This window comes from Peromyscus californicus, unplaced genomic scaffold (assembly GCF_007827085.1).
Source record: "Peromyscus californicus insignis strain IS unplaced genomic scaffold, ASM782708v3 Scaffold_17__1_contigs__length_78620276, whole genome shotgun sequence".
NCBI lineage: Eukaryota > Metazoa > Chordata > Mammalia > Rodentia > Cricetidae > Peromyscus > Peromyscus californicus.
Genome location: NW_026294469.1, coordinates 52,976,426 through 53,004,177, shown reverse-complemented (window position 1 = coordinate 53,004,177; position 27,752 = coordinate 52,976,426). Strand labels below are relative to the sequence as shown.

General features: G+C 44.4%; 1 protein-coding gene across 1 annotated transcript in view; it reads left to right on the top strand.

The window, feature by feature from the left end:
- Fech (ferrochelatase) overlaps positions 1-21,241 on the top strand; it is a 33,573-nt gene extending 12,332 nt beyond the window's left edge. Inside the window, exons 4-11 of the mRNA XM_052742317.1 lie at positions 2,348-2,496; positions 6,788-6,922; positions 10,002-10,108; positions 13,907-14,005; positions 15,998-16,105; positions 16,544-16,708; positions 19,767-19,826; positions 20,266-21,241. Coding sequence (XP_052598277.1) covers positions 2,348-2,496; positions 6,788-6,922; positions 10,002-10,108; positions 13,907-14,005; positions 15,998-16,105; positions 16,544-16,708; positions 19,767-19,826; positions 20,266-20,400 — 958 coding nt within the window. The 3' untranslated portion in view covers positions 20,401-21,241. The remainder of the gene's footprint in view (positions 1-2,347; positions 2,497-6,787; positions 6,923-10,001; positions 10,109-13,906; positions 14,006-15,997; positions 16,106-16,543; positions 16,709-19,766; positions 19,827-20,265) is intronic.
- Positions 21,242-27,752: the final 6,511 nt, after the last annotated feature.

Below are 27,752 nucleotides of genomic sequence, written 5' to 3'. Positions count from 1 at the left end.
ACTGTGGAGACGCCTCAGAGTTCAATCCCTAGAACCCCTGTCTTGTTTGTTTGTTTGTTTGTTTGTTTGTTTGTTTGTTTTAAAAGGCAGCTGTAACCCCAGCACTGAGGGAGTAGAAACACACAGATCCCTGGGGCAAACTGACCAGCTAGTCTACTTGCTCAGTGAGTCCCAGACCAGGGAGAGTCCCTGACTTAAAAAGGTGGTTGGCGGAGGAACGATGCTCAAGGTCATTCTGCGGTCTACATACACACATCATCAAGCACATGTGTGCGCATGCACACACACACACACACACACACATGCACATCTGCACCTAAATACACATGTGCCTCCCAAACACAAGCACACACACTTAAGGGCATACATACATACATATGTATTAAGTACAATGTTTGACACTGCAATTGTAGCTGTGGTAAAGAATAAATTATGCGAAGAGTGATTTCAGCTTCCGATTCATGGACTCATTTTGTTGGTTGGCTTGCTAAGTCAGGTCACAGGAATTCCCTCCCTTTGTCCCAAACTCTGTTGTCTTAGAATATTATCAACTCGCTTGCCAGCTGAGAAACGATTGAAACGTTTATTTTCAAATAATCTATATTGTCCATTTTTTTCTTACTGTTTGGTGATGTGCCAGAAGGCCGCTGACGCTGGTGAGCTGTTTTGTGTCTTAGGAAGGTGACTGTGTGGAGTGAGTACCTTTTCTGAGTCCTTCCAAACCATCCCAACCACAGCGTCACAGTCACCTCAGCTTGGGTTAAATAGAGCAAATGGCAGGTTACAAAGTGTTCTGAGGGCACTTGAGAGTAGGAAGGCACTGTCTTGGGTCCAGTTATACATAAACTTATCTTAGCCTTGGCACAGAATGTACCGGATACTCATGTAACTACATTTTTCTGTGCAATAGTGAGAGGCTTTTTTTTTCCCTAAGATTTTATTTCAAACTGGATGGTGGTGGTGTACGCCTTTAATCCCAGCACTCAGGAACCAAAGTCAGGCAGATCTTTGTGAGTTTGGGTCCAGCCTGCTCTACAGAATGAGTTCCAGGACAGCCAGGGCTACACAGAAGAAACCCTGTCTCAGACAAAAAAAAAAAAAAAAAAAAAAAAAGATTTTAAGTTATGTGTGTAAGTGTGTGTCTGTGCATGTGTGGAAACAAGTCCTGAGGAATCCAGAAGAGGGTGTCAGATCCCTTGGAATGGAAGTTACAGTGGGTTGTGAGCTGCCCAACATGGGTGTTGGGAACAGAACTCGAGTCCTCTGCTAGAACAGTACATGGTCATAACTGCTAAGCCATCTTTCCCATCCAATAGTGAGGTTTTGATGCCCAAGAGTTTTAGAGTTTAATCCCTGAGACCTGTTTGATTCCCTGCTTTCTAATCTCTTCAGTTCTGTCACTGTTGAGAGATGGTTTTTGTAATAAATGATAGCATTTGTAGTTGTTTTAGAAAAGAAAATATGGTAAGAGCCACGTATTATTTTCTAAAGAACGTACTTAAGATTGTACCCAATATTTGATAGATGTGTCAGAAACTGTTTGAAACTTAAGCTTCACGTTTCTCCACTGAAACTCCTTTCATAACGTGAAACAATACTTTTCTTTTTACATTTTGTTTATTTAGTGTATGTGTGGGTGTGTACATGCCATGGAGGGACCCACATGATAGAAGGAGAGAACCAACTCAACTCCTGCCAGTTGTCCTCTGACCTTCACATTTGTGCCAGTGTGCGTACACACATGTGCATTTGCACACACACACACATACACACACACACCCCAAATCGTAAACATAACAAAAATTGCTTTTCAAAGGGCCCTGTGTGAGGCTTGGTGATGCTCGAAGCAGGAGAAGTAGGTACCCGGGCCAGGCTCTGCAACATTGAGAGTTCAAGGGTGGTCGACGTAGCTTGGTGAGAGTCTGTCCCAAAATTAAAAACAAATCAGGATGGTCCTGGAGCTTCAGCTCAATGGTAGAGTCCTTGCCTTGAATGGATGAGGACCCAGATTCAGTCCCCAGCATCAGGAAACCAATGTATGCTCCCTGTACTTTCCCCCCTAGTTCTTGTTCGGTGCAGAAGCAGCATGTAGGTTGGTATCTAGCAGCATCCAGGTCAGGGGCGGGTATCCAGAGTGTTCAGGATGTGTTCCTCAAGCACTGTGGAGTGCAGAGGTGAACTCTCAAGTCCATGCTGACTTGTTAGGGACGTCATGGCAGTATTCCTAACAGCTGATCGTGTTAGGCTCTTCTTAACTTTTACTCATGTCTTCTTTATTAGTAGAAAGTGTATCTCAGATTACAAAAGTGGAATAAAATCCTTCTTACTTATACGTTTAATGATTTAGTAAGCTGGCGCCATTCATCGCCAAACGCCGAACCCCCAAAATTCAAGAGCAGTATCGCAGGATCGGAGGTGGATCCCCCATCAAGATGTGGACTTCCAAGCAGGGAGAAGGCATGGTGAAGCTGCTGGATGAGCTGTCACCTGACACAGGTGTGTATTCTTCTTACTACAGTGCTAGGTTTGCTAAAGTAGATAGTCAGAGTCAGGCATGGTGGTGCAGTCCTATAATCCCAGCACGCAGGAGGCAGAGGCAGGACGATTCTCTGCATGAGTAATGTGTGTGTGCGCGTGTGCGCTCGTGTGCATGTGGAGGCCCAAAGTTAACATGTTTTGTGTCTTCCTCGATTTTTCTCCACTTTATATACTGAGGCAGGTCTTTCAGTTTAACCCGGAGCTCACCAATCCAGTTAGTCTAAGCTAGCCAGCTTGCCCCGGGATCTCTTACCTCTGCCTCCTATGTGCTGGGATTACAACTGGCCACCTGACTTGCCCAGCTTTTGATGTGGATACCAGGGCTCTGAACTAGTCTTCATGCGTGTGCTGCCAGCACTTTTTCTACTGATCTGTTTCCCTGGTCCAGGTACCAGCAACTATTGATTTGTGAGTATCTATAATATATAATACCTGCTCGCTTGACTGAGTTCTCCAGACATTCTCCTCTGACTGTAGTAGACCCTTTTAAAATTACTTCCAGTGTCACAAATACGCTGAAAAGTTGGGCAGTGTTTCAAAAGGGAGTTTAAAGTTACCTTGAGCTGGGTTGTAAAGAGGAGGCAATACACCGTCCGTCCACAGAAGATGGGCTAGGCGGTTGCCGTGGCCGTTCCTTCTAGCTGGGCAGCTGTTAGATGAGCATTTAGAGGAGTAGCTAGCTGTAACTCAGAGTGTAAGTCACTTGAGCAATCTTCAGTCATGCTTTCAACTCAACAGCATCACCACTGTGAGGCAGAGAGTTGCCACGTTGGCCTGACTCTCAACAGCACACATCTGGTAACTTGTGAGAACCTCTGCATAGACTGAGACACTAAATGCAGGAATGAGCTACAGGTGCTGCATTTATTCCCATCCAAGGTGCACGTGACTGTAGGACACATAGTTTCAGGTAATACTAAAGCATGGGCCAGTATGAGAGTCCCAGTTTGCCTTCTATTCCTGTGACACCGTACTGACCAGAAGCAGCTTGGGGAGGGAAGGGTTTATTTCATTTTATATTTCCCTGTAACAGTCCACCCCTGAGGGAAGCCAAGGCAAGAACTCAGGCAGGAACCTGCAGGCAGGCACGGAAGCAGAGACCATGGAGGAGTGCTGCTGCCCTGTTCATTTCCATGGCTTGCTCAACCTGCTTTGGGATGCCATCCAGGACCTCCTGCCCAGGGGTGGCTCGCCAATCGTCAGCTTGGCTCTCCCATATCAATCATCAGTCAAGGAAAGGCCCCACAGACATTCCCACAAACCAGTCTAATGCAAGCAGTTCCTCAAATGAGGGTCCCTCTTCCCAGGTGACTCTAGTTTGTGTCAATGAGACAACATCAACCAGCATAATGAGAAGTGTTAAAATTAGAAGAAGTTCAAGTTAGGATGTATGAAAATATGTTCATTGTAAATGCTTTCTATGGCTTCAGACTCAGGACAAGAGTGTGATCCTGGGGCCCTCAAAGAGAACAGCCTATTAGGCAGGACCATAAGAGTTCTCTCTGAGAAAACATCGCTGAGCATCAGCTTGAAATGTTCTCAGAATCTCCCAGTCCCACTGCACAAAGGAGCCCACTCCCTCATGAGACCATCTCACTTAGAAAATCGTTCAGCTGTACTTCTGATGGTCAGGTGTGCATGGCTGTGGCTCCAGGGCTTTTCATGTACAGTTCATCTATATAGGCCACAATGCATCTCTTTAAACATGGCAGAACAACTTAGCTGTCTCTACCCACTCCTCCTTGGTAGAGAATAAATGCTCTGATTGTTGTCAGTTTGTCATGGTAATGAATCCAATGTGCAAATTATTTAATGGAAAGAAGAATTAGAAGGGCGCCAGCCTTTTGGATTTTTATGTTAGCGTAGCATCTATCCTCATGAAGCATAGCATCCATCCCCATGAAGAGCCCGATCAGATGTCAGACTGGAGAAAGAAAACCGACAGGAAAGCCTGGAGTAGTGGTGCACACCTTTTTTTTTTTTTTTTTTTTTTTTTTTTTTTGGTTTTTCAAGACAGGGTTTCTCTGTGTAGCTTTGCACCTTTCATGGATCTCGCTTTGGAGACCGGGCTGGCCTCTGTGGTGGCGCACGCCTTTAATCCCAGCACTCGGGAGGCAGAGACAGGCGGATCTTTGTGAGTTCGAGGCGGTGCACAGCTTTAATCCTAGCACTTGGGAGCAGAGGCAAGCAGATCTCTGTGAGTTTGAGGCCAGCCTGGCCTACATAGTGAGTTCCAGGACTACATAGAGAGACCCTGTCTCAAACAAACAAACAATAACAAAAACAGATAGGAATGCATTCTTCCCATCTTTCCACTTTCTCCTTCTCTGGTCACTATGGAAAGGCTATTGAATGCCCAGACTTTCTATGGCTTCAGTCTCTGAGATTGGTTGGACAGAGTCCCAGAGCATTTTCCCACCTACTGTCAAATGTCTTTTCATTTTATTGTATGTCCATATAATGCAAAGACAGGAATTTACACGTGGCGGGTTCTGATATTAATTCTCTGCTTTTGTAAGCTGTCAAAGCATCAGACACTGACTTCATACTTGAAGTTGTTGGGAAGGTGATTTTTTAATTAGTTAAGCATTAAGCATTCTGTCCTTGGGAGATTTATTTTTAAAATATCCAGTACTCATTCATCACAACTTTGGGTCTAAGCTCAGTGGCTTGCCTAACAAGTCATTAATTCACTCAATGTGGCATAAAATTGTCTTTTCTCCTGTTTGCTCTGTTCATTTGCCTGCATATTCACCTACACTTTTACCCATCGATTCCTATACCTGTGTGTCCTTCATTCATCCATCCAACCTCCAGGTCTGTGTGTGCACTGAGCACGTGATGGATACATACAGGAAGACTATGGGCTAGCTGCACATACCCCCCCATTGGAGCTGACTTGTGTGACTGTCACTCAGGCATCAGTCACTTCTCTTGGGAGCTACCTTTTGTTTCTCTGGATCTCAGAAGCTCTACTTGAGTTCCCAGCCCTTAGTGGGCCTTGATACTCATGATCCTTTGACAAATCACTACCCGCTTGTGTGACACGACACTTTGGGAGACAGGAACAAGCATCTACTTACCCCAGATAGGGAATTGATGGCAGACCAAAGTATGGCTATCACCAAAGTCCAAGGTGGTAACCCAGTGAATTTCAGTCTGGTTATTTACAGGAATGGGTAAGAGTTACTTACAGGAACAGAAATGTCCCAAAGACAGCTACATCACTAAAGCCCACCATATCATGAGTGACAGCTCGCAAAAGTTGGGGAGCTCAGTGCACAGATAGCAGACATCTTAACGGCTGGAGAACATCTTCACCAGCTGGCCTGAGCTTCTTCCAGGCAGCTCAGCTGGTCTCTGTCTGTTCCTTCTAGGCATTTCTGTGCTTCCCTGCTTCCTCCGGGCTACGGGGCTAACTGAAGGTGATTCTCAGAAGTCTTGGCTGTTTCTCTTTCTTTTTTTCTGAGTCAGGGTCTCACTTTATATTTTGTACTGGCCTTGAATGTGCTGTATATCAGGCTGACTCAGTTTTCCTGCCTAAGGCTCCTGTGTACTGTGATCACGATCATGTTCTACAATTATCCTCCAGCCCTCGTTTGTGTGTTTGTTTTGAGACACAGTCTAGCTATGTAACTCAGGCTGGCCTTGAACTTGCTGTGTAGCCCCAGCGGTCCTTAACTTGGCCTCCTGCTCTTGCTTCCCAAGTGTTGGGGATAACATGCATATGCCACTTTGCTCAATTAAGACAGTACATGTCATGAATGAGTACTAAATTTTAAAAAGAAATTTGAGACAGGGTCTCACTATGTAGCCCTGGCTGGCCTGGAACTTGCTATATAGACCAGGCTGGCCTCAGACTCACAGAGATCTGCCTCCTGAGGGCTGGGGTTAAAGGCTGTGCCACCTCATCCAACTAGATACTAGTTGTTTTTTCCCCTCCCTTTTCTGCAGTCTCCTTATGTCTGATGAGAGCAGATAATTAAGAATAAAAGCTTGCATTTTAAAGATGATCATATTAATAAAAGGTAGGCGGGTAGGATTGTTGATCTCTGAGAATAACCAAGTGCCCCTGTGCCTGCCAAAAGATGGACAAGATGCCAGGAATATCCTCACTTGCTCACCGTATCAGCATTGTAGAAAATTAGGTTAGTCGTTCATTGTTCTGGCCATTACATTACGTTTGGTGACCCTGAGGAATCCATATAAAGATTAATACCTTCTCCTTCCCACTTGTGTTTCCTAATAGCACCTCACAAATACTATATTGGATTTCGGTACGTCCATCCTCTGACAGAAGAAGCAATTGAAGAGATGGAGAGAGATGGCCTAGAAAGGGCCATTGCTTTCACACAGTATCCACAGTATAGCTGCTCCACCACGGGTAAGGACATCTCTGAGGTGGCTAGAGCCCTGGCAGAATTAGCCCAGGAATCTGACCATTGAAGAAATTTGCAATTTGAATGGCAGATCTGGTCAAGTGTCTTCTTGACACTTCAGAGCTCAGGTCAGTCGCTTTGAACTCGCATGCTTCGTGTGCTTCTGGAATGATTGGTCTGCCAGCTGAGTGTTATAAACGGTTTGTGGAGGGTGGTGACTGCGCTTGGTTGCTACTCTAATACAGTTGGTTAAAAGGCCAGCGATGAACCTTAATCATTTTCTAGGTTTGTTTCATAACCTTATTTTTATGTCTACCCTGAAATTCTTATTAAAGGAATAAGTGGATGACTGTTTCCATTTTGAAAGCAGAAGTATTCATATGGAAATTCGGAAAATACTGCTATTTCATTTTTGTGTCTGTCTTCAGTTATGGGTTAGTTACTGGTTAATTTAAAATCTATCCTGTCCAGGTGTGGTGGCTCACACCGCTCATCCCAGGCAGAGGCAGGCCTGTTCTCTATGTATTTGAGACCAGCCTGATTCATAGAGTGAGTTCCAGGCCAGCCAAGGTTATATGGTAAGAGCCTATCTCAAAAAACAAAACAAAAAACAAAACCAAAACAAACCAAGAAAAACCCAACGTGGGGACTCAAATGAACATTTTATAAACTGCTGTGTTCTTGGGTTTTGGAATGCGTTACTCCTTGCTGATCTCTGGACATTTGACTGAAGATGAAATGTAAGCTTGGGAAACTGTATATTCTTTTTTGTTTGTTTGCTTTTTGCTTTTTTTTTTTTTTTTTTGAGCCAGGTCCCACTCTGTAGACCAGGCTGGCCTTGAACTCACAGAGATCCACCTGCCTCTGCCTTCTGAGTGCTGAGATCAAAGGCATGTACTGCCATGCCCTGCTATTCTTTTTTTTTTTGTTTGTTTGTTTGTTTGTTTTTTTTTTTGTTTTTTCGAGATAGGGTTTCTCTGTGTAGCTTTGCGCCTTTACTGGAACTCACTTGGTAGTCCAGGCTGGCCTTGAACTCACAGAGATCCGCCTGGCTCTGCCTCCCGAGTGCTGGGATTAAAGCTATTCTTAATTATAGGTAAAGCTTTATTATTACCCACAAATATATTTGCATTCTCTAAAGGATTTAGGCCAGTGCATTTGTATTCCCAGTTTGCCTTTGAATATTAATGTTATTATACCTATAGGGAGGAACTAAAGGCTACGGAGGAAACATTCCAAGTGTTGTGTGCCTTAAATACTGAGGCACACAAGTGTGTGTGTGTGTGTGTGTGTGTGTGTGTGTGTGTGAGAGAGAGAGAGAGAGAGAGAGAGAGAGAGAGAGAGAGAGAGAGCGCGCACCTGTTAAAATGCCCAATCTTTCACATACACCCAGAAGTTTGAATTGTGATTTACTTTGGCAATCTACAGTTTAAAATATCTGCTAATATATTATTGGAGAATGAGTCAGATCTTAGAATTGTCAAGGCGTATTTTTATCTTGCTTTGCAAAATGTCCCTTGACTTGCAGATGTCTGCTCTCCATAGTTGATTAGTTACAGTTGTTATTGGTGTGGCATACAAAAGATGCACTCCTTCCCTCCCAGATGGGTCTAGCTGTGTGGGCAGGGCTCAGGGCACACGTGGCTTTTCTCCAGTGCACCGCATGTGTAAGGACCAAGCATCTGTACTTCTAAGCTATGAATGTTTTAGGAAACACATTTATTCTTTGAGGCCAATGGTCTCCTTTCGCTACTGTGTCTTTTGAACATACACCGTGTGGTCTGTATTTCTCGTGGCATCTTTCTCACTTATAATAACCCCCTTCTTAATTACTTCTTCCGGTAGTATATTGACTGTTGTCCAGTGACACAAGGGAGCTAAAGTGACTCCCAGAAAATGATGCCCAAATGTGCAGTGAGACCTGCAGTGTGAATATGATGTGATACTTTGATTTCTATGGAGATTATTTTGTCCCTCAAATTTAGATTCTCTTACATCACTGTTTCTACTCATTGGAATTGAGTCCATTGATTTTTCTTTTTAATGCAAGATGAATCTTAGCCTGAGCAAACAATATGAGTTAAACTGTGGCTCTGTCCTGAGTAAGCTTTTTAAACTGGCAACTTAACTATGATCCCTATGGTAAGGAACCCAGGAAACTGGTGACAGGTAGCACACAGACATGTTGGAACTTGCTATGTGTGAGACTGAGTAAGAGGCCCCGTTAGGGGTGGTTTTATGGGCTTCAGGATTTGACCCCAGTGTCAGCTTCCTGGCTTCCTCCTGCTGCTCCTCTCCTGGACTTCGGGTTGTCATCAAATCCCCTTTCACTTGGAAACACAACGTTTGTTAGGTTACCTGCCAGAGGGCAGCGTTTGTTTACTTTATTCCGGGGAATGACACATTTTGTAAGAATTGATTAAATGCAGGGCTTTTAGACGCCTTGACAGGCTGCTTACCCTCTGATTGCACCTTTAGAAAGGATGGCTTTACAGCTTTCATTTGAATGTGAGAAATATTTAACTTGTAATATTGACTGAAAATGTCCAAAAATGCTCTAGATATAGAATGATGCATATTCCACCATGAAAACCTTGGAAAATGAAGCCGCTCTAAAGGAAAATACCAGAAAACAGCAGTGTTAGAAGGACACAAAGCAGCATCAGCATGCTGGGATAACAGCCCACTTCTGGCTTTCTCTCTCACCCCCTACACTGCCTGTAATAGGGCTGATTCCGGTCATAATGGGAGAGCTTTTCTTCACATGCTCTCAATTTTAAGACTTGGTCCCTGCAAATTCACAATAGCCTATATTTCATAAACTCGCAGCCCTCACGTCTCTCAGGAGAAATGGCCTCAATAATCTTTGAAGGTCTGTTGAAATTGATTGCTCTTTAGTGATCTTCATTTGCAGGGTAGTTAAATCTATATGCATTTTAGAGTATTGAAAAGATCGTAATTAGACCCGGTCTCTGTATAGAAACAGCTGCCTACCCTGAACTTACAATTATTGCCCTTTACCAGTCTGTGCTGTATTTTCTCCACAATCGAGTGTGTCTACTAAATGACTCCCTTGTATTTTAGGCAGCAGCTTAAATGCCATTTACAGATACTATAACGAGGTGGGACGGAAGCCCACCATGAAGTGGAGCACAATTGACAGGTGGCCCACACATCCCCTCCTCATCCAGGTGTGTATGCCCGCCCACCCGCCCGTCCGCCCGCCTGCCCGCCGGCCAGCAGCCTCCGTCCCCGCAGGTCTGGTACGAGTGAGCCTGCTCTGTCTGAGATGCTTTCCGAGCTTGCTGGTCCTTGCTCACGTTACATGCTGGGAATGAAAGTCACACCATTGGATGTCTTACTTACCATGAAAAGTGACAGTAAACGTCAGGGTAGGATGGTGAGGCTCTTCTTTCTACAGATTTACATTGGTATTTGTATTTTTCAGAGACCAAAAGACTATTAAAGATTATATGGATACATAGTATTTCCTTTAACTTATATACCTAGATTGGATGACCAACAAATAACTTACATCCTCCATTTTCTAAATCCTTTAAAATATCAAAGGATTAAACAGTAAAGATTGTATAGATACATAGTAGGACACATGAAAGTAAACATTTCAATGGGGGAAGTCTCATAGCTCAAAGGAAAATTCTCTTTTCTCCTGTACATTTATCTTTGTAATATTCTGTCAGTAAACACTTTAATTTAGAAGAATCAGGTAAAATTACGACTCTAAAACCAAAAGCTTTGAGTTGGTATTATTTTCTTCTTTTTTTTTTTTTTTTGGTTTTTCGAGACAGGGTTTCCCTGTGTAGCTTTGCGCCTTTCCTGGAACTCACTTGGTAGCCCAGGCTGGCCTCGAACTCACAGAGATCCGCCTGGCTCTGCCTCCCGAGTGCTGGGATTAAAGGCATGCGCCACCACTGCCCGGCTTTTATTCTTTTTTTAAAAAACCATGAGAGTGGAGGTGTTTAAAAAAAAAGTCCTGAGTCATTAAGATAGGTTTTTGAGTCTGTAGAAGTTTCTGCTTTTGAGTTATTTAGGTAGGGAAATATGAAGTGATTCGGACTATCGTTCGATTTATTTTATATTCTTTGATCATTCTGTGATCGCTGGCAAAAATACCTGAAAAGATTGGCAGCACTTAAAACCTGTGACCACTAGATGGTGCTAGACGGCATTAAAATCAGGCTGGCTTTCCCCAGAGCCGTTTCCTGTGGGTGGGTAGAGAAAGGGTTAACACTTGTGCTGGAGTGAAAACTGGAAAGAGGTCCCCTAGGGGATGGGTGTCTGTGGGCTGTGTGTGTGTGTCCAGCGGTCACTGTTCTCCCGGGTCCAGTCCGGGGTAGCTGGAGTGCCTAAGGCCGCGGCTGCTGCTGTGCCTGGGAAGGAGGGGTGTTGCAGGTCTGCCCTGACATGTGGCACAGGAAGAGGGGTCTGCACAGCATCTGCCTGCCCTGATCGAGGGAGTAATTAGATTTGCATTAAAATTCAGCCCTTTGAAAAGGAGGAAGCAGAAAGATGGCAAGGTCTCTTAGCCGAGGAAGTCTCTGTTCATAAAATGAAAGGGAATTTTAGAGGCATTTATCTGCCCTCCTGGATGGTGTGATTGAAGGCTCTGAGAGGCCTTGCTGCTTTCATTTTGCACAGGGGCTGTCTGTGCACAGAAAATCCTGCAGATGGGCTTAGGTGAGTTAAGTAGCACTTCTTATTTGCCCAGGCTGCTTGAGTTTTGAAGATGGCTTAGTGACTCTTGCAAGCCCCAAGGAATTGTGTTCTTCCTTGCAATTTTACAAGCTGAGGAAATGAAAGGAAGGGGGGCAAAACCCTAAAAATCTAGTCTAAACTCAACAAAAATATAGCCTTAAGTCCGCATTTCTGCATGTTATCAGTACTAGTTACTCAAAATAGTCCTTTTATTACCAATTCTCTAATACTGCTATTTATCGAGCTGTTGGAGTAGTTGCAGTAAATGTATGTTCCGGGCTCCTACATAAACTTTGCACTGGCTTCTTTATGTACAATGGCTGCTCTCTACAAATAATCCTTTCTGAGAAGTCTTGCTGTCTAAACATCATGAGCACTATAAAAATAGAGCTTTTGTTTTTATCACATATTATCACACTTACAATATGGAGATGAGAGGGAGAAGAAGGAGAGGCGAACAAAATTCTAGGTATCTTTTCTGGGTACCATTTTGTTCAATAAGGTATTTACTTACCAAAATTTGTGAGTTCTGGAATGATAAATATCTTAGTGTTCTTAGGGACTAGTTTGGAACTTACAATAATAACTGAACACTGATGTATATCCAAAGACATCAACTCCAAGTTGGTATGATTTCTGTTAAGTTGTTCTTTAAATTTTTTATTTGGACATGCAAAAATAGTTACAAGGATGATGTGATTGGGGAGAAGGCTCATTGGCTAAGAGCGTATACCGCTACCCCAGTTCAGTTCCCAGCAACCACCTCAGGCTCGCAACGGCTGCAGCTCCAGCTCCAGGGGACCTGACTCTCTCTTCTGGATTCTGTGGGTACCTTCACCCACTTGTACACTATTGCCCCCCGCCTTACACAAATATATGTAATTAAAAGAGAAATAAGGGCTGGAGAGATGGCTCAGTGGTTTAGAGCTCTGCCTGCTCTTCCAGAGGACCCTCAGTTTGAGTTCAATACCCACGTGGCAGCTCACAACCATTAGTACCTCCAGTCCCAGGAGATCTGACGGCCTCCTCTGGCTTCTGTGTGCACCAAGTATGCACATGGTGCATAGACATACATGCAGGTGAAACACCCATACACATAAAATGAATATCTTAGAAAATGGCATAATGAACTGCCGTCTATGCTTTACCTGTATTCACGTGTTAACATGTTTTACTTGATCTGTCATTTACATGTTCTCTCTATGTGTATGTATGTATATGTCTGCAGATATTTTTTTCTGAACTACCTGAGAGCAGATAAACACGTACACATGCGCGCACACACACACACACACACACACACACACACACACACACACACCCCTTAAGATCAGGACTGTTCTGTTAAGATAACTACAGTGCAAAAATTCCACAGCAGTTTATTTTGACCCCGATGTTCCAGTCCTGTCTAATTTCCGGTCACATTCCAGCTTTACCAGTTGACCGACTTCTGTCTTTTGCTACATTTTCCTTATAAACCAAATGGCCAGGAATGATTCAAGTGTAAGATGAAAGAAAGTCTCTTTAGATCTGGTGTTTCAGCACCTACCCACGAGAATCGGCAAGTGCCAACTAGAACCGAGAAGGAGCTGGTCTGGTGGACAGAGGTTTGAAGGCAGCAGGACCTGAATTCTAGTCCACATTCACACATATGGCTCGCCAGTCCTCCCATCCCCACATCTTTTCCCCCTCTGCGTGTTTAATGGGGGTTGTACAGCCTGTCATCTGTCATCATGAAGCTTGTGAGGAGGATTGCTTTGCTACAGATCCTGGACTCCTAAGAAAGATGTCATAAAAATAGACGAGTATTTTCTTATTTCTCTCCTATTTCTGGCTAATGTATTTTAATGTGATGTGCCTGAGAGCCAAAGTAAGGGAGATTTAGAAAGACCCTGTAAGCTGTTTTCCTGCTAACAGCGCAAATGTGAGTCTTAAAACAACTTCTCCTTCCCATCTGTGTTTCCTTTCCATCTGGAAGTGTGCCCTGCTCTTCCCGAGGGGAAGCAGATCCTCAGCGTTCATTTGCAGAGAGCCATTAGTGAGCTTTAGAAGTTTCCCATCAAATTCCCTAGGCCCCTGAAACCATTGCCATCCATTCTGAAGCTGTACCAAATCAAAGAGACTGTACTGTTTGCATTTTTTAAAAAAGAGATAGAGTTCCAGATTTGGAAGATTACTCTGAAATTTTTGGTATAGCTCTCATTTCTGAGACCCTTCCTTCCCTTCTTGCTTTCTTCTCACTACCTTCTCCCCTATTCTTGGGGTTCCCACAGTGCTTTGCAGACCACATTCTGAAAGAACTGGATCATTTTCCACGGGAGAAGAGAAGCGAGGTGGTCATTCTGTTTTCTGCCCACTCCCTGCCAATGTCTGTAAGTAAGAACATTTCGTTCGGTGACCTAGTGGTAAAGGATTGGGTTGTTTCACTTTCTAAATGTGTAAAATGTACCTGGCTCCATTCTGTCCCCAGCGTAGTGCAAGAATGAATTCTAAAATCCCAGCCTTAGCTTGCTCAAAGACTCACTTTCTGAAACCTCCCAGCAGTTAATTCAATGCCCAATATTACAAATAGATCTTATTAATGGCCTTCTTTAAAATGATAACTGGAAGGTTCATTCAGATATAAGAATTTCCAACAATGGGGTTGTGGGGTTGGGGATTTAGCTCAGTGGTAGAGTGCTTGCCTAGCAAGTGCAAGGCCCTGGGTTTGATCCTCAGCTCCGGAAAAAAAAAAAAAAAGAATTTCCAACAAGTGTATCAGCTAAAAGAAGTGTGCTTTTGCCTGCTCTATGGAAGGAGGGCAGTGTGCAGTTCCCATATACTGAGCTGTGCAGCCAGCTCCGTTCACACTAAGCCGAATTCTGTCTTCAAGACTTAGCGGGAACCTGTGCATTCTGGGACTCAAATTTGCTAAAACTAGGGACCACAGTGTGACCAGAGAATATACAGCTTATGACCCTTGGTTCATCATATTGTATTGGGTTGGTCACTGAAATGCCATCTCGTATACCATGGCTGTTGCACTTCGGGAAACATGGCAATACCATGCTAATGTGCCGTATGGTATTTGAAAGATCTTGGACTCAGTACCAGTTTTATCTGCTCGGAACTAAAATCCTGTCCCATGAACACTGTTTTCCAAGACATAGAGGTGGGAGATTACATTTTCTTACATGTGATCAGTCTGAACCACATGATTAATGGAGCCAACCAGCCTCAGGTGGAGGGTACCATGTTGCTCCTTGATGGTCACCAGAGTCAAGGTGCCACTCACCTGGAACATGCAGCCTCTACATTAGTAATAGATGGCTTTGGAGATGAATTTCTCCCGTTGGAAGCCTGTCTGTTTCATTTCAGTGAGATCACATCTCCTTTCTAGTGTCGTGCAAATCCTTCCAAGGATCCATTCTAGGTGTGATGAGACCCAAGGTGCCAGAGTGAATCTCCAGAGAGGGCAGATGAATGTTTATGCTGGAACATCGAAGGAGCTGCCTTACAGTGGATGTCCTGCCTGTAGCAGTTATTGTTATACAGTGCCAAAGGCAACTTTGTATCTCTTTTATCCCTTCTACATTTGTGTTTCTAATGATTATTTGGTCACTAGTCATGTTATAATATATTTTCTTAGTATTTCATTTCATCAATACAGTATTTATTGGGCACCTGTTATACACATCAGATGTGGGGATGAAGTGAATAGACAAAAACCTTTGTCCTTGTACAATACCAGGAAAAGACAGTTAACATAATATGAAGGAAAATAGCACGGTGGGTCAGGAGGTAATAAACACCATAATGGAGGGTGATGGAGTTAGGGAGTCAATACACCACAAAAGATGAAAACAATTAAAATAAAAATGTTGGCTGAATATCTTCAAAGGTTCGTATTTAGCTTTCTTGTTGGGAGCACGCGCCTTACTGTTCACAAATTGTCTGCTGTCACTTGTTGGGGAAGGGTGGAGAGAGAAGGAGGAGGAGGCATCGATCACCTCGGGTGGGAGGAGCTGGTGCTCTGAACCAGGAACTGCATCCTTCTGCCTTTTCCCCGTGTTTACCATCAGCTCAGCCATTCTGCACTCTGTCCATCCTGGAGGGAAAGAGAACCATCTCTGTGGGTAGACCTTGCCCATCTTCCACCAACAGCATCTTCCTTGGGATCTTGTAGCTGACTGATACAGTGGTCCCTGGCCAGTGAATGACTGGAACCAAGGGACTTTCCTAACAGCGCTCCGATCCGAATGTCATTAGTTCAGGGGACAGCCAGGGAGGGGTGTGACTCATGTTCATCCTGTCGCTGCATAGCCAATGGCTCTTGGTACCCTTCACAGTGTTGGTGACTGTGTATCACTTTGTCACTACTGCAGGTTGTCAACAGAGGGGACCCCTATCCCCAAGAAGTAGGTGCCACTGTCCACAAAGTCATGGAAGAGCTAGGTTACCCCAACCCCTACCGACTGGTTTGGCAGTCCAAGGTAGGTACCTTTCATACATTTTCAGGCCATCGTCTCGTGAAAATCTACTTTATCGCTTATTTGTAAATGGGAATTTGGGTGCTTCCATGCCAGCAAGTTATTCTGTAAGTCAGCTGCTCGCTGTGGGCCGAAAGAACTCTGCAAAAACAGTAGATAGAAGAGGAAATTGAGCAACTGGTGGAGTTCCGTCAGTTACTATCTGACTTTTAGCTTTAATGGAAGAAACTATTATTTGTATTATTGGGCCAGCCTCCGGAAGGACTCAAGCTTCCGTGTGAAAATCCTCAAACCCATTCAAGGAGGTGTGAGGGGGGCTCTCACCAGGATGGACAGATGTGTGTGCTGCATGTGTGTTGGGGGCGGGGGCGTGGCGATAGCAATGTTAGTGACCTGTCAGGAGAAATGTTCCATCTCTGCGCTGGTCTTCCTTTCTCCTAGGTTGGCCCAGTACCCTGGCTGGGTCCTCAAACAGATGAGGCCATCAAAGGGCTTTGTGCGAGGGGGCGGAAGAATATCCTTTTGGTTCCAATAGCATTTACCAGTGACCACATTGAGACACTGTATGAACTGGATATTGAATACTCCCAAGTATTAGCGGAGAAGGTAAGTGTGCCCATATGGCTTCTTAGTCCCATCATGACTTGTTTTAACAGGAAATTTTTTTTCTGCAATTATCAAACTATACTATTGAAAAAAATTACTGTTTATGGGACTAGGTATGTTGGAACACTACTGTAGCTAGAGTTTTCCTGCCTGGCCCACAGTCAGGACAAATCTCTCTCACCCGCCAGTCCCACAGCCGCTCAGACCCGACCAAGTAAACACAGAGACTTATATTGCTTACAAACTGTATGGCAGTACCAGGCTTCTTGCTAACTGTTCTTATATCTTAAATTAATTCATTTCTATAAATCTATACCTTGCCACATGGCTCGTGGCTTACCGGCATCTTCACATGCTGTTTGTCATGGCGGCGGCTGGCAGTGTCTCCCTCAGCCTTGCGCTTCCCAGAATTCTCCTCTCTCCTTGTCCCACCTATACTTCCTGCCTGGCCACTGGCCAATCAGTGTTTTATTTATACAGAACAATATCCACAGCACACTCCTTTAGTCCCAGCTCTGGAAGACAGAGGCAAACAGATCTCAGTTTCTTTGAGTTCAAGGCCAGTATTGTATTTAGTGAGTTCCAGCCAACCAGGGCTACATAGAGAAAGAAAGGAAGAATACTTTTGGTGTGTTTGTATGTACTCAGTCCTCACCATTTTGAGTAATACTTCATAAATTAATTCCACATTAGCAGTAGAAGAGGACATTTATACCTTTATCAAGTCATGTTGCCCAGTATCTCTGAAACTAATACTTGGTTCGGTGTGAGTTACTGTACTGTGTGAAGGTGAACTCTTAGAAGAAAAGGAATTGAGTATCTCACCAATTCTGAGCGGAAATGTTTATTAGTCTATAATTCATTCCCTGCACTTACCACAGCCGTGGTTCTTGGGTTGTTATACTGTTTCTGGTTGGGTTTGGGGCATATGAGTCTGACATTTCAGAGAGAAGCAGAGAGCAAACAGCAGCGGGGTGTGTTATGATGTCACTGACCTCGTCTATGCACTCACTTAATTAGCTGTTTGCTAACAAGTTGCGATCAATTTGACTATTGAAATAACAAATACCACTGTTGGCATAAGATGGATGTGGCGTGTCCCGCAGGGTGGAGAAAAACTGTTGCTTACCTATCTTGTAGCTTCTGAGGGCTAGCCCGAACCCTTCAGTGACTTATTGCTGTGTTTCTGTGGGAAGTTGGAAACGTGGGGACTCAGGAAGCCCTTTTCTCCCTCCAATCTTGGATGAGAACTCATGGCCTCCCCATGTGTGACTGAAGGAAATCTGACTCCACAGAACACTGCACACCTTCTGGGACTGGGTGGTGGTGAGGGGCAGAGTGGAGGGTGAGTAGGGGCAGAACTGGAGACCACTGTCAACTCCTGTTATTTGTGTGTCTATGCTGGCCATCAGTCAAACATGGGTGAATTAAGGAAAGCCGGTGTTCTTATCACTAGTAATTTATGGGCAAGTTGTAATTGGCAAAGATGAGGCTTCATTGTTGCCTGTGGGTTTCATTTATTGATGCCTCTGTATCCCTACCATGACTTTGCCTACCTCTATACATTCTAGAAAGACCTCGGTCAAAATAAGCCTTACCTAGGACAGGGTATTTGAACATAAGTTTTTATCTGTGTTGAGTGATAGTTTCTATTCATCGTATTACAAGCAGAGGCTGTTAATAGCTAGTAACCAAGATGATTATTAGTGATCAATAATCCCGGTAGGAAATAAAAGAAACCACGTAGTTATCATTATTTTGATATGAAAATATAACATGCTTAAAACAACTAACTTTAAAGGTTAAAAATGTTTTCCACAATAGAAACGGCTTTTTTGCTTTTTGCTGATAAAAATAATAAAGTTCTCAGATGGTGCTGAGAAGGTGCTGGGTCAGGAATGGGGCTTGCTCATACTCTGACCCTAAAATAGGCTTTTCCGCATTTAGCGAAATGATATTCTATCCATATTTTTTAAATCCCCATTTTCTTTTCTTAAGTACGTATTTTGGATATAAGTGAGTAAGTATAATTAAATGCCTATAGCCATTTTTAGCAAATCCTTGATTAATAGTCATTTGAGTTGTCTTTTTTTTTTAATTTTTACTATCATATGCTAAGTGACTATAAATGCTTTCACTTTTCCAATAATGTTCTGTGGACGATTCATTGTTGCTGCGTCTTCCTAGCCCACACCCCGCTGATTACTAATGCTGCTTATTCTGCTGCCATGGATGGTTTGTGATTTTTTTTTTTTTAAAGTAGAACCTCCTCCATGTTGAGGTCTAGGTGTTTGCTGAACACCAATGTGCTTCCTATGTGGGCGCCTCCTTTAAATGCCAATGTGAAAGATAGATCCTGACCATGTCTCAGCATGGATGGGAAAGAGAAGATCCTGGCTATGGAATAAATCATACATAGTTCTCCATTATCTGAGAATAAGTAGCTGTATCTCTTGCTGTTTGTTTTGTTATTTAAGATGGGAAAAGAATGGTACTGAACAATACCCAGATTTTTTTCTTAGATTTTTCTCTCTAAGAGTTTATTTTAAAACCCAGTTCTGCACTGGATTCAGTTTAGAGTCAATATGACTTAGAGTCCATAAATGAATTTCCTTCATTTTGGCACTTACTTGAGATCAAAGCAAGTAGGAAATTTACTTAATTACAGCCACATTGACTAGATGGAGTCTGTAAGGCTTGCCTTAGAGAGGCAGAATAAGAGCAAGAGTGGTAAGTGGACTTGAATCAGCGGTGAGAATTCCATCCAGTACGGCTGCAAGCATGGTGCGGAAGCATGTCTGTCACCTGTGCGAGGTTGCTGGGGTGGGGGTAACACAGGAACAGAGGCGTGGCTTCCGGTAACCTGGTCAGCCTGCCCATCCACCCCATGACCGACCTTCACGAGCCGTCTGCTACCACTCGAGGTCAGACATGAGCTGTGTGCGTGTTGATTCTTTTGTAACACTCGGTGTCTTAAAAAAAGAAGAAGAAGAAGAAGAGGGAGAGGAAAGGAGACTAAAACGAGTCTGTGTTTTCTTCCCCTTCTCCTTTGATTCAGTGTGGAGCGGAAAACATCAGAAGAGCGGAGTCTCTTAATGGAAATCCATTGTTCTCTAAGGTACGCAGTGTTACAACCGTTTTAGTAGAACACAGCGCAGAGTAGTCCTCTGAGAAACTCCTGTGCAATATTGGTTTTCTCACATATTAGTACATTTGGAGTTCCAATTAATTACAAAACTAAGAGCGAATTCCTTCTCCTCCTTTGTCCTTTAGGTAGCCCCAACTCTCCTTATTTTGCCCACCTACAGCTGCCTGGTTTTAAATCTGCTTTACAGTGAGGAGGTGCGGTGGGTGGGGTAGGAAGATCCATTTCCTAAAGTCTCCATTTTGACTCTGCCTGAGCTGACGTTGCTCCAGGACGGACTGTGTTTTCCAGTTCTGGTCCACTCCGTTGAAAAGAAACCGCAACCAGAGCAGTTTTCCCGGGATGCGCGGAGGACTTGCGCTCAGGGCCAGCAGACTTCTCCCCTCAGATGGCTCTACTCTGTGTCTTGCAGGCCTTGGCTGACCTGGTACACTCACACATCCGGTCAAACAAGCTGTGCTCCACGCAGTTGACTCTGAGCTGTCCCCTCTGTGTAAATCCTGTCTGCAGGGAGACTAAGTCCTTCTTCAGCAGCCAGCAGCTGTGACCCTGCCTGAGGACCCGTGGGATTTGCAGATGCACAACCTCCAGACACCTCCAGTGGGGATGGAAGCCACGTCAGCCTGTGCACAGCCTTTGGGCACAGACCATGATTTCTTTCTTGCCTTGTTTTAGTTTAGTTTAGTTTTTGCTTCCCCACGTAGTCCACGCTGGCCTCCCGCTCTCATTCCCTGAATGCTAGCTAGGATCACAGACAGGCAAAGTTGTGTTTCTTGGGGAACAGACTCTAAAGTTCTTACTGAGGTTTCTGTTTTCATACACACTTACCATGAACACTCACAACCCTTTCTGGGGTCAGTTGACTCGAGTGGAGTGTCTACTGTGACATTCCAGGAATGAGCTATAAGTTTTTATCTTATGAGACTCACACAGATTCTGCACTTACTGCCCCAAACAGCCTCCTAAAATAGTATGGCGAGTCCCCTCTATGTGCTACCCGTGGTGACTGAGATGTCTACAGCCTCATGGATGTAGCTGAAGTGAAGATAGTTAATGTGTGAAACAGAATTTGTTGAAGAATTGGGCTGAGGGCGCATAGCTTAGTGACTGCATGCCTGCCTAGCATGCATGGGGCTCCCAGTTTGATCCCCTGCACTGCATGTAGATACGATGTTCCCTACTCTTTCCCCAAGTCCGCGAGTACCGGAATGCTGGTGAGTTGGTGCGGTCACTAACATGGCCTCTATTGCCGGTGCACCTGCCAGTCATTGCCACTGTGGTGTCTGTGGGAGAGTCTCGCTTTCCTCCCCTGAAACCGAAACAAGTGTGCATTTCAAAGTGCTCTGAGATTCCCCAGGCACGAAGCCTAATAAACGTGTGGAAATTCAGTCTTTGCTGTACGTGCCTTAGTTTGAGTTCATGGTGCCTCAGGGAAGGTGGGGCTCCGTCTGCTTCCCGTCTCCAAGGACCATGCCACCAGGAAATGCAGCTGATGGATTTGGTCTCGACGGGACCAAGGAGCCTCGTAGCATCGCGCTGTCCTTGGTTGAGTGCCCTATTTTCTGCTCACTTGTTTGAAAATTGTTTTATAAAGTCGACTATGTCTAATAACCTTGAATTTTCTTCATTAGTAAGTTTTTATTACAACATGATGTAGTCATAGAATAGGTCATTTGTAAAACACAGAGAAGAGAAATAACCACTCTAATGTAATAATTATCATTTTATTCCAGCCTTTTCCTGTGGATATTGTATATATTGATTCTTTGAGAATTTCAACATAGTCCATCATCTCGTCTTACTTTCCCTCCTCATTTGTTGCTGCCTGAATGGGTAATGAAAAGTTGTTCTAAAAGTGTAAAAATTATGTCAGAGCAGAATCTGATAGTCTGTATTTGGATTTTAATGGATTTCAAAGTTGCTGGGATCCTTGAAAGATTTGTAAGAATCACTTTCTTGGAGACTTTGTTCTTCAAAAAGAATATTTCTTTGAGCTTTTTTTTTTTTAATAGAAAAACAGTCCATAAAGTGGAAGTAATTAGGAGGATACATAGATATTCTATACTGAGGATTTACTATTAATAAACACTATGGCTTTAGTCTGTTTGATTTGTGCTCTCTCCTAAAGCTGATTCAAAATGACTAAACATGGGGGTTTACTTCATAATCCAGCAAAGAAACACGCTTTCTGCTCGCTCTAAGACTGTTCTGACACTGACTGTGGCTTTCAAATTGGAGTAACGTCTACTTTTTGTTTCTAATTTGGCTTTATCTTCATTAGTAGGCAGTTGATAGAGAAAGATCAAAGTACTTTGGAATGTCCCCGTGTCCATTTCATCACCTTCCTGGGATTAGGTCTAGAGCCGACTGTGAGTCCCGCAGTGAATGGACGGACGGACGTCTCAGGGTTAGTGGCCCCTGTTGGCAGGCAGGCACTTAGGCTCACAGCCATTATCCCCGCTTCAGGGAACCTGCTTGTCATCAGTCTTGGCTCTTCAGCAGTTTTTCAGATGAAAACACGTTGGCATGGAGATATGGCTGGAAGTACCAGTTCAGAAGTCCCTGCTAGGGTGTCTGAAGCGCCCCCCCCCCCCCCTCGTTTCCAAAGCCAACTTTGAATGAGTTGTCTGGAATTGTATCACTGGCCCTGACTTGGGAGCAGACTGCCCTTTGAGAGGCAGTTCTGGGGATCACTGCCTGTGGCACCTTCAGCCCTAAGTGTTTCCTTTGACTGTTCACCATACATAGGTGAGGGTCACATACCAGGGCAGCGTTTGGCAGAATGGAAATCTTTTTAGAACTGATGAGTCTTTGAGAGCTCTTATCCTGTTTGTCAGCTTTGGAGTACAAATGTTCACCCTGGTAATTGGCGATGAACGGCTGGCGCTGTCTTGAGCTGCTATCTGTACAGACCTGGCTCTCAACTGATCCAGAAGATCGGTGGGTGCCGAGAAGGTTCAGTCCGATGGTGGAATTGCTAGAAGCCAGGAGGATGCTCTCCCACAGACCTGTGTGAAGGAGTCTGCCTCAGAAGTGAACTCACTGTTAACTTCAACCTCACATCAGGGCTGAGTTAGTGTTGATGGTAGAAATCAATGCCTTTTGATCCCAATGCTTCCTCCAAGTGCATATGCCTGCTCACATCACCCCATGAGCAGAGTGTAATGTTTCCGTGGGACTCTTGCTATTTTCATTATGCCTGAAATCAGCAACCATCACTTATGAAGAAAAAGTGAGTTTTTCCATCCCAAGATGCCCAGGCTAAGCCTGTCAACAGCTCTAAGGTAATAGTAGAACTTTTATATTTTCAGCTGATCTTGAAAATGCATTTCCCATTCTTCTTGACGTGGTAGAGTAGATCATCTAGAATACAGTCCCTGCATTTGGCTTCTCCCTTTAACCTGTTCTCAGACTTTGGCCTATGATTCAAGAAGCCATAGTTAAAGTACGTGCTTGCTTGGTGTGAGTAGATTTATCTAAACTATGTTGTCACACCATGAGGGGCGAAGGGGCATCCTGTGCCAAGTGCCCAGTAGGGCCATCAGAGAGACCCCCAGCCTGCTAGGGTGAGGGTGGCCAGGTGGCACCTGCAGTCCGAGGCTGTACTGTTTGCTCCCCTGTCCTAGGGACTGAACTTGGGTTGCTTCATCTGGAGGGCCAACTATGAAGCTGGCAGCCATTAGAGAGAGAGAGAGAGAGAGAGAGAGAGAGAGAGAGAGAGAGAGAGAGAGAGAGAGAGAGAATTCACTCTTTGCTCTCGACCATGGATGTGATCCCTGCCTTGGCTTCCACTCAATCATGCACTGTGACCTGCAATTGAAAGCCAATAAAACCTTTTCTCGACAGAGTTGCCTTTGTCATGGTATTTTGTCATAGCAACACAACGAAACCAACACAAGTGTGCGTCTGTGTGCATGGGTGCAAACATGTCTGGCCTCGTTGTCAGGTCTCTGTCCAAATCCTGAAGACAGCACAGACTGGCACAGCCCAGTCTGGAGGGCAGGAGAAGTTCATTAACAAGATAGAGCGGACACTGTAGGGGTGTCTTTCCTCACAGTCCTTCTGTTTTTCAGTTGAACGAAGAGAGGGGGAGACATTTCTCAGAGTACGGCACTCACGAACATTGCTTTCACTTGTCTAAGGGTCTGTCCTAGAATAGCTTTGTGACTGTTATTCATAGGGCCCTCCTTCCAGGTGTCACTGAGATTCCCTGGGAGCTCGGCTCATCTTTGTAACTCCTCCCAGGCCAGGAGGTTTTCAGTGATAGCCAAGTTCCGTTTATAGAGGCCAGGATCACAAGGTTTCTGAGTACGTATGCCGAGCAGATTAAAACAGAAGTTGATTTGGCTCAAGAAGCAAATCACTGCCAGGTAAAATGGCAGTGGTGTCCCCCAGTTATGTTGAAGCTTTTTGTGCCTACTTTAACATGCCTGCAGTTGGCTCAGACCGTGGTACCTGGCAAGTTCTGATGCTTTGAGGGGTTCCCTCCAGCTGCTCACCTGTGTGCCTCTTCTCAAAATGCATTTCTTTGGGAAATTAGGAAACTGGGAAGTTACATGGCACTAGGCTGAGAACTGGACGCCCTTGATAAGAACTTGCTGTGGCTGCCACTTGTGGTGCATCTTGTGAAGAGAGATTCTGGGAGGCATTTGCCTCTTGAGAACACAGGTGTAACATTTTGGGGTCCCAGGAGAAGAAGGGATGCTTTTTTTCCCTTTGATGTGGAAGCCTTTCCACAGGGAAAAGTTGAAGATAATGATTGTATACTGAGATAATCAGTTTTGTACACTTTTCTTTAATAGTACTTTGTGGTTGTTTTTAGCTGAGTTATTAGCCTCCATTTTTAGTACATAGTCTATAGTAGGCGATTATGATTGAATGTTGGAACTATTTTTTAAGAATTTATTTTTGTAATTTTTAAGTGTGTGTGTGCGTGTGTGTGTGTGTGTGTGTGTGTGTGTGTGTGTGTGTGTGTGTGCATTCCCACAGAGGCCAAAGGTGTTTGATTGCTCGGAGCTGTAGTTACAGTAAGCAGCCTGACATGGGTTCTTGGAATCAAACTTGGGTCTTCTAGAAGAATAATACATACTTTTGGCCACTGAGCCATTTCTCCAGCCCTGGATGTTGGAATTAAAAACCTGTGTGGTGGAGCTGGGGTGATGGCTCAGTTGATCAGCACTTGCTGCTCAAGCACGAGAACCTGGGTTCAGATTCCCAACTCCCATAGCAGAATCAGGTATGGCTGTGTGTGCTGATATGGCTACACTGGGCACAGGACAGAAACAGACGAATCCCAAGGGTGGAGGGTTGTGGATGGTATCTTGTTGTCAACCTCAGGGCCACATGGATGAGTGCTTCGACACAACGTGTGTAACTCACACACACACACACACACACACACACACACACACACACACGCACGAGAGAGAGACAGAGACAGAGAGAGTTAGTTTTGTAATAAAGCTTGGTTTGAGCCTTTATTATAAGCCCATGGGCAGGGATTTAGGTCCCATTTCTGTGTCTTGCGACTTACCACTCTGATGTCCTGTTTCCAGACATTCACCCTCAGTGGGCTGCTTCTCCCTACATACAGTTCAGACTGTCCCCTCCAGTCTCCCTTGTGATCTAATGTCCACCTTCCCATCATGTGACGACAAGAGGGCTGGAGTGTAACTCAGCCGTAGAGTGGAGCCTGGTGGGTACCAGGAAGGCCCTGGACTCCATCCCCAACACTGAAGAAAATGAACAAGAGGAAGAGGCTTTCATAGATTTCACCCCGAGAACTCATGATATATATCAAGTATTTTTTTTTTCATTTTCTTTATTTGAAAGCATTGGTGTAAGGAGTGAAAGTGACGCCCTCACGCTGGCTTATAGCCGGCTGCCGCATTCTCCCATGACCTCCAGTTGAACAATAGTAAGAGAAAAGGTAGCATTCAGATCCCATCACTTCTTGTTTATTTTACTATATCTTCCTCGTGCCTGTGACGTGACAGAAGAGAAAGAATTGTATCTATCACACATGCTGAGGTGTGGCTCAGGGTGTTCAGGCATGAGTCCCCGGCTTCAACTGCCCGTGTGTGGAGGGCACCGGACAGCAGCCTGTTTACCTCCCCCATAACATGGCCAAACTAGAGAACTCTGCAGCCTCCTCACACTTCTCAGCTTTGCTGCAGGAGATGAAACTCCTGCATTTCTGAGATGCTTTCTTTTGTTTCATGAACCAGCATTGTCCTTCACCGCAATCCCTTGATCCTCTGGAGCTAGGGAATATCTCCAGGGTTTTATGCCTGATCTCTTCCATAGTCCATCAAGGCCAAGTACCAAGCTTGAGCCATTATGGTGTCCAGCAGAAAAAGTTAACCTGGCATCACCTGCCCGAGAGCCAAATGTCTCTTCAGGAGCTTGATCAGACATTTTGTAGCAGCTGGGGAGCATGAGGTACAATCTCTTTTTGAAATACTTCGGTGGGTTCCCTCCACCACCCAGACTAAGGACACACACACAGCCACATTCACACCATCTGAACCAAACCGTCTCTCCATCATGTTGGACTCCCAGCTACGTCATCCTCAAGTCCAGAAAAATCTAGAGATGTTTGTCCAGGAGGGAGGGCTCCCAGGACTGGGCAGCTTCAGGATGGGAGCAAACAAGCCTCCAAGGTCTACACTTGAGCAGCCTCACCTGGTCACAAGGCTGGAGGTGGTCTGACACAGACATAGGCACCTGCCTCTGGTACCCAGAACTCACTTTGACCGTGGCCTTGGAGCCATCAAGTTTGGATATAACCTAGGTGTACTTGACAGTCTAAGACTGCAGAGGTACCAGTTTTTTAAATAAGATGTCACATTTTAACTCATGTTCGTAGTCCGCTTTCTCCTGCGTACCTCAGGAGTCTGGGTAGGTTGGCCTTTGTTTCAGTGTGTAGACTTTCCTTTCTGAGATCTCCAGTGGGATCCTAGCAAATGTTAAACAACTGGCTCACTCCTTCTGGGAGAAAAAAAACCCACCCTGATCTGTAGTGTGTACTGATTTCCATCATGTAAATACCCCCACTAGAGCTACTCTAGGTCACCAGACAGAGTTGGGATGAGATGCCATATTGGCTTTATGAGCCAGCCCAAGCTAACTTCACCCCACTGACTCAGTTCCTCACCAGAGGCCCTTCTTTGTATGTGTTCTTGAATGTTCCACCATTTCACTGCCTGGCTTTCCTAAACAGAGCAGAACCTTGAGAACCTATAGATTACTGGGGGTGGTAGGGAGCTAGAGAAGGAGTAAGGGAAGCTGCTTTTGGAAACGTTCAGCTCTATCCTTTCTTGTGACAAGAGAGCTTAGAGCAGCCTTTCTGTAGCTGGTGACCCAGGGCAGCCCTCCTCAGAAAGGCCTGGGTGCTGGTTGTTATGGGCCTTCGTGTGTGTGTTTGGGGAGGGGGGAGCTGCATTCTTTGTACGATTCCCTTCAATTTTTTGTGTGTGTTTGAAATTTCTTAGAGTTATAAAATAACTGTCCTGCCCACCTCCTGAAAAGGTTGATGTGAAAAATCGTCTGAGACGATGTGTATAAAACCACAGTTCAGACTAGAATGGGCTTTGTGTGTGCAATGGGGCTGTTATCAAGTTCTCTGTACCCATGAATATTTGAACACATTCCTGGTCATAATGTAAAAATATGAGTCTAATTTTATACATACTTTGTACATGCTTTACATACTTTATACACACTGTACCCATGAATATTTGAATATGTTCCCGTCATAATTTAAAAATATATAAACCTGAGTTTATATATATTTTATACACACTTTAAACTTATAAAAATGCTCATATTGTTCTTGTTCTTCAAAGGCCTATTTCACTGACTAATACCTCCTAGACATAATAATTCACTTGTCATTAT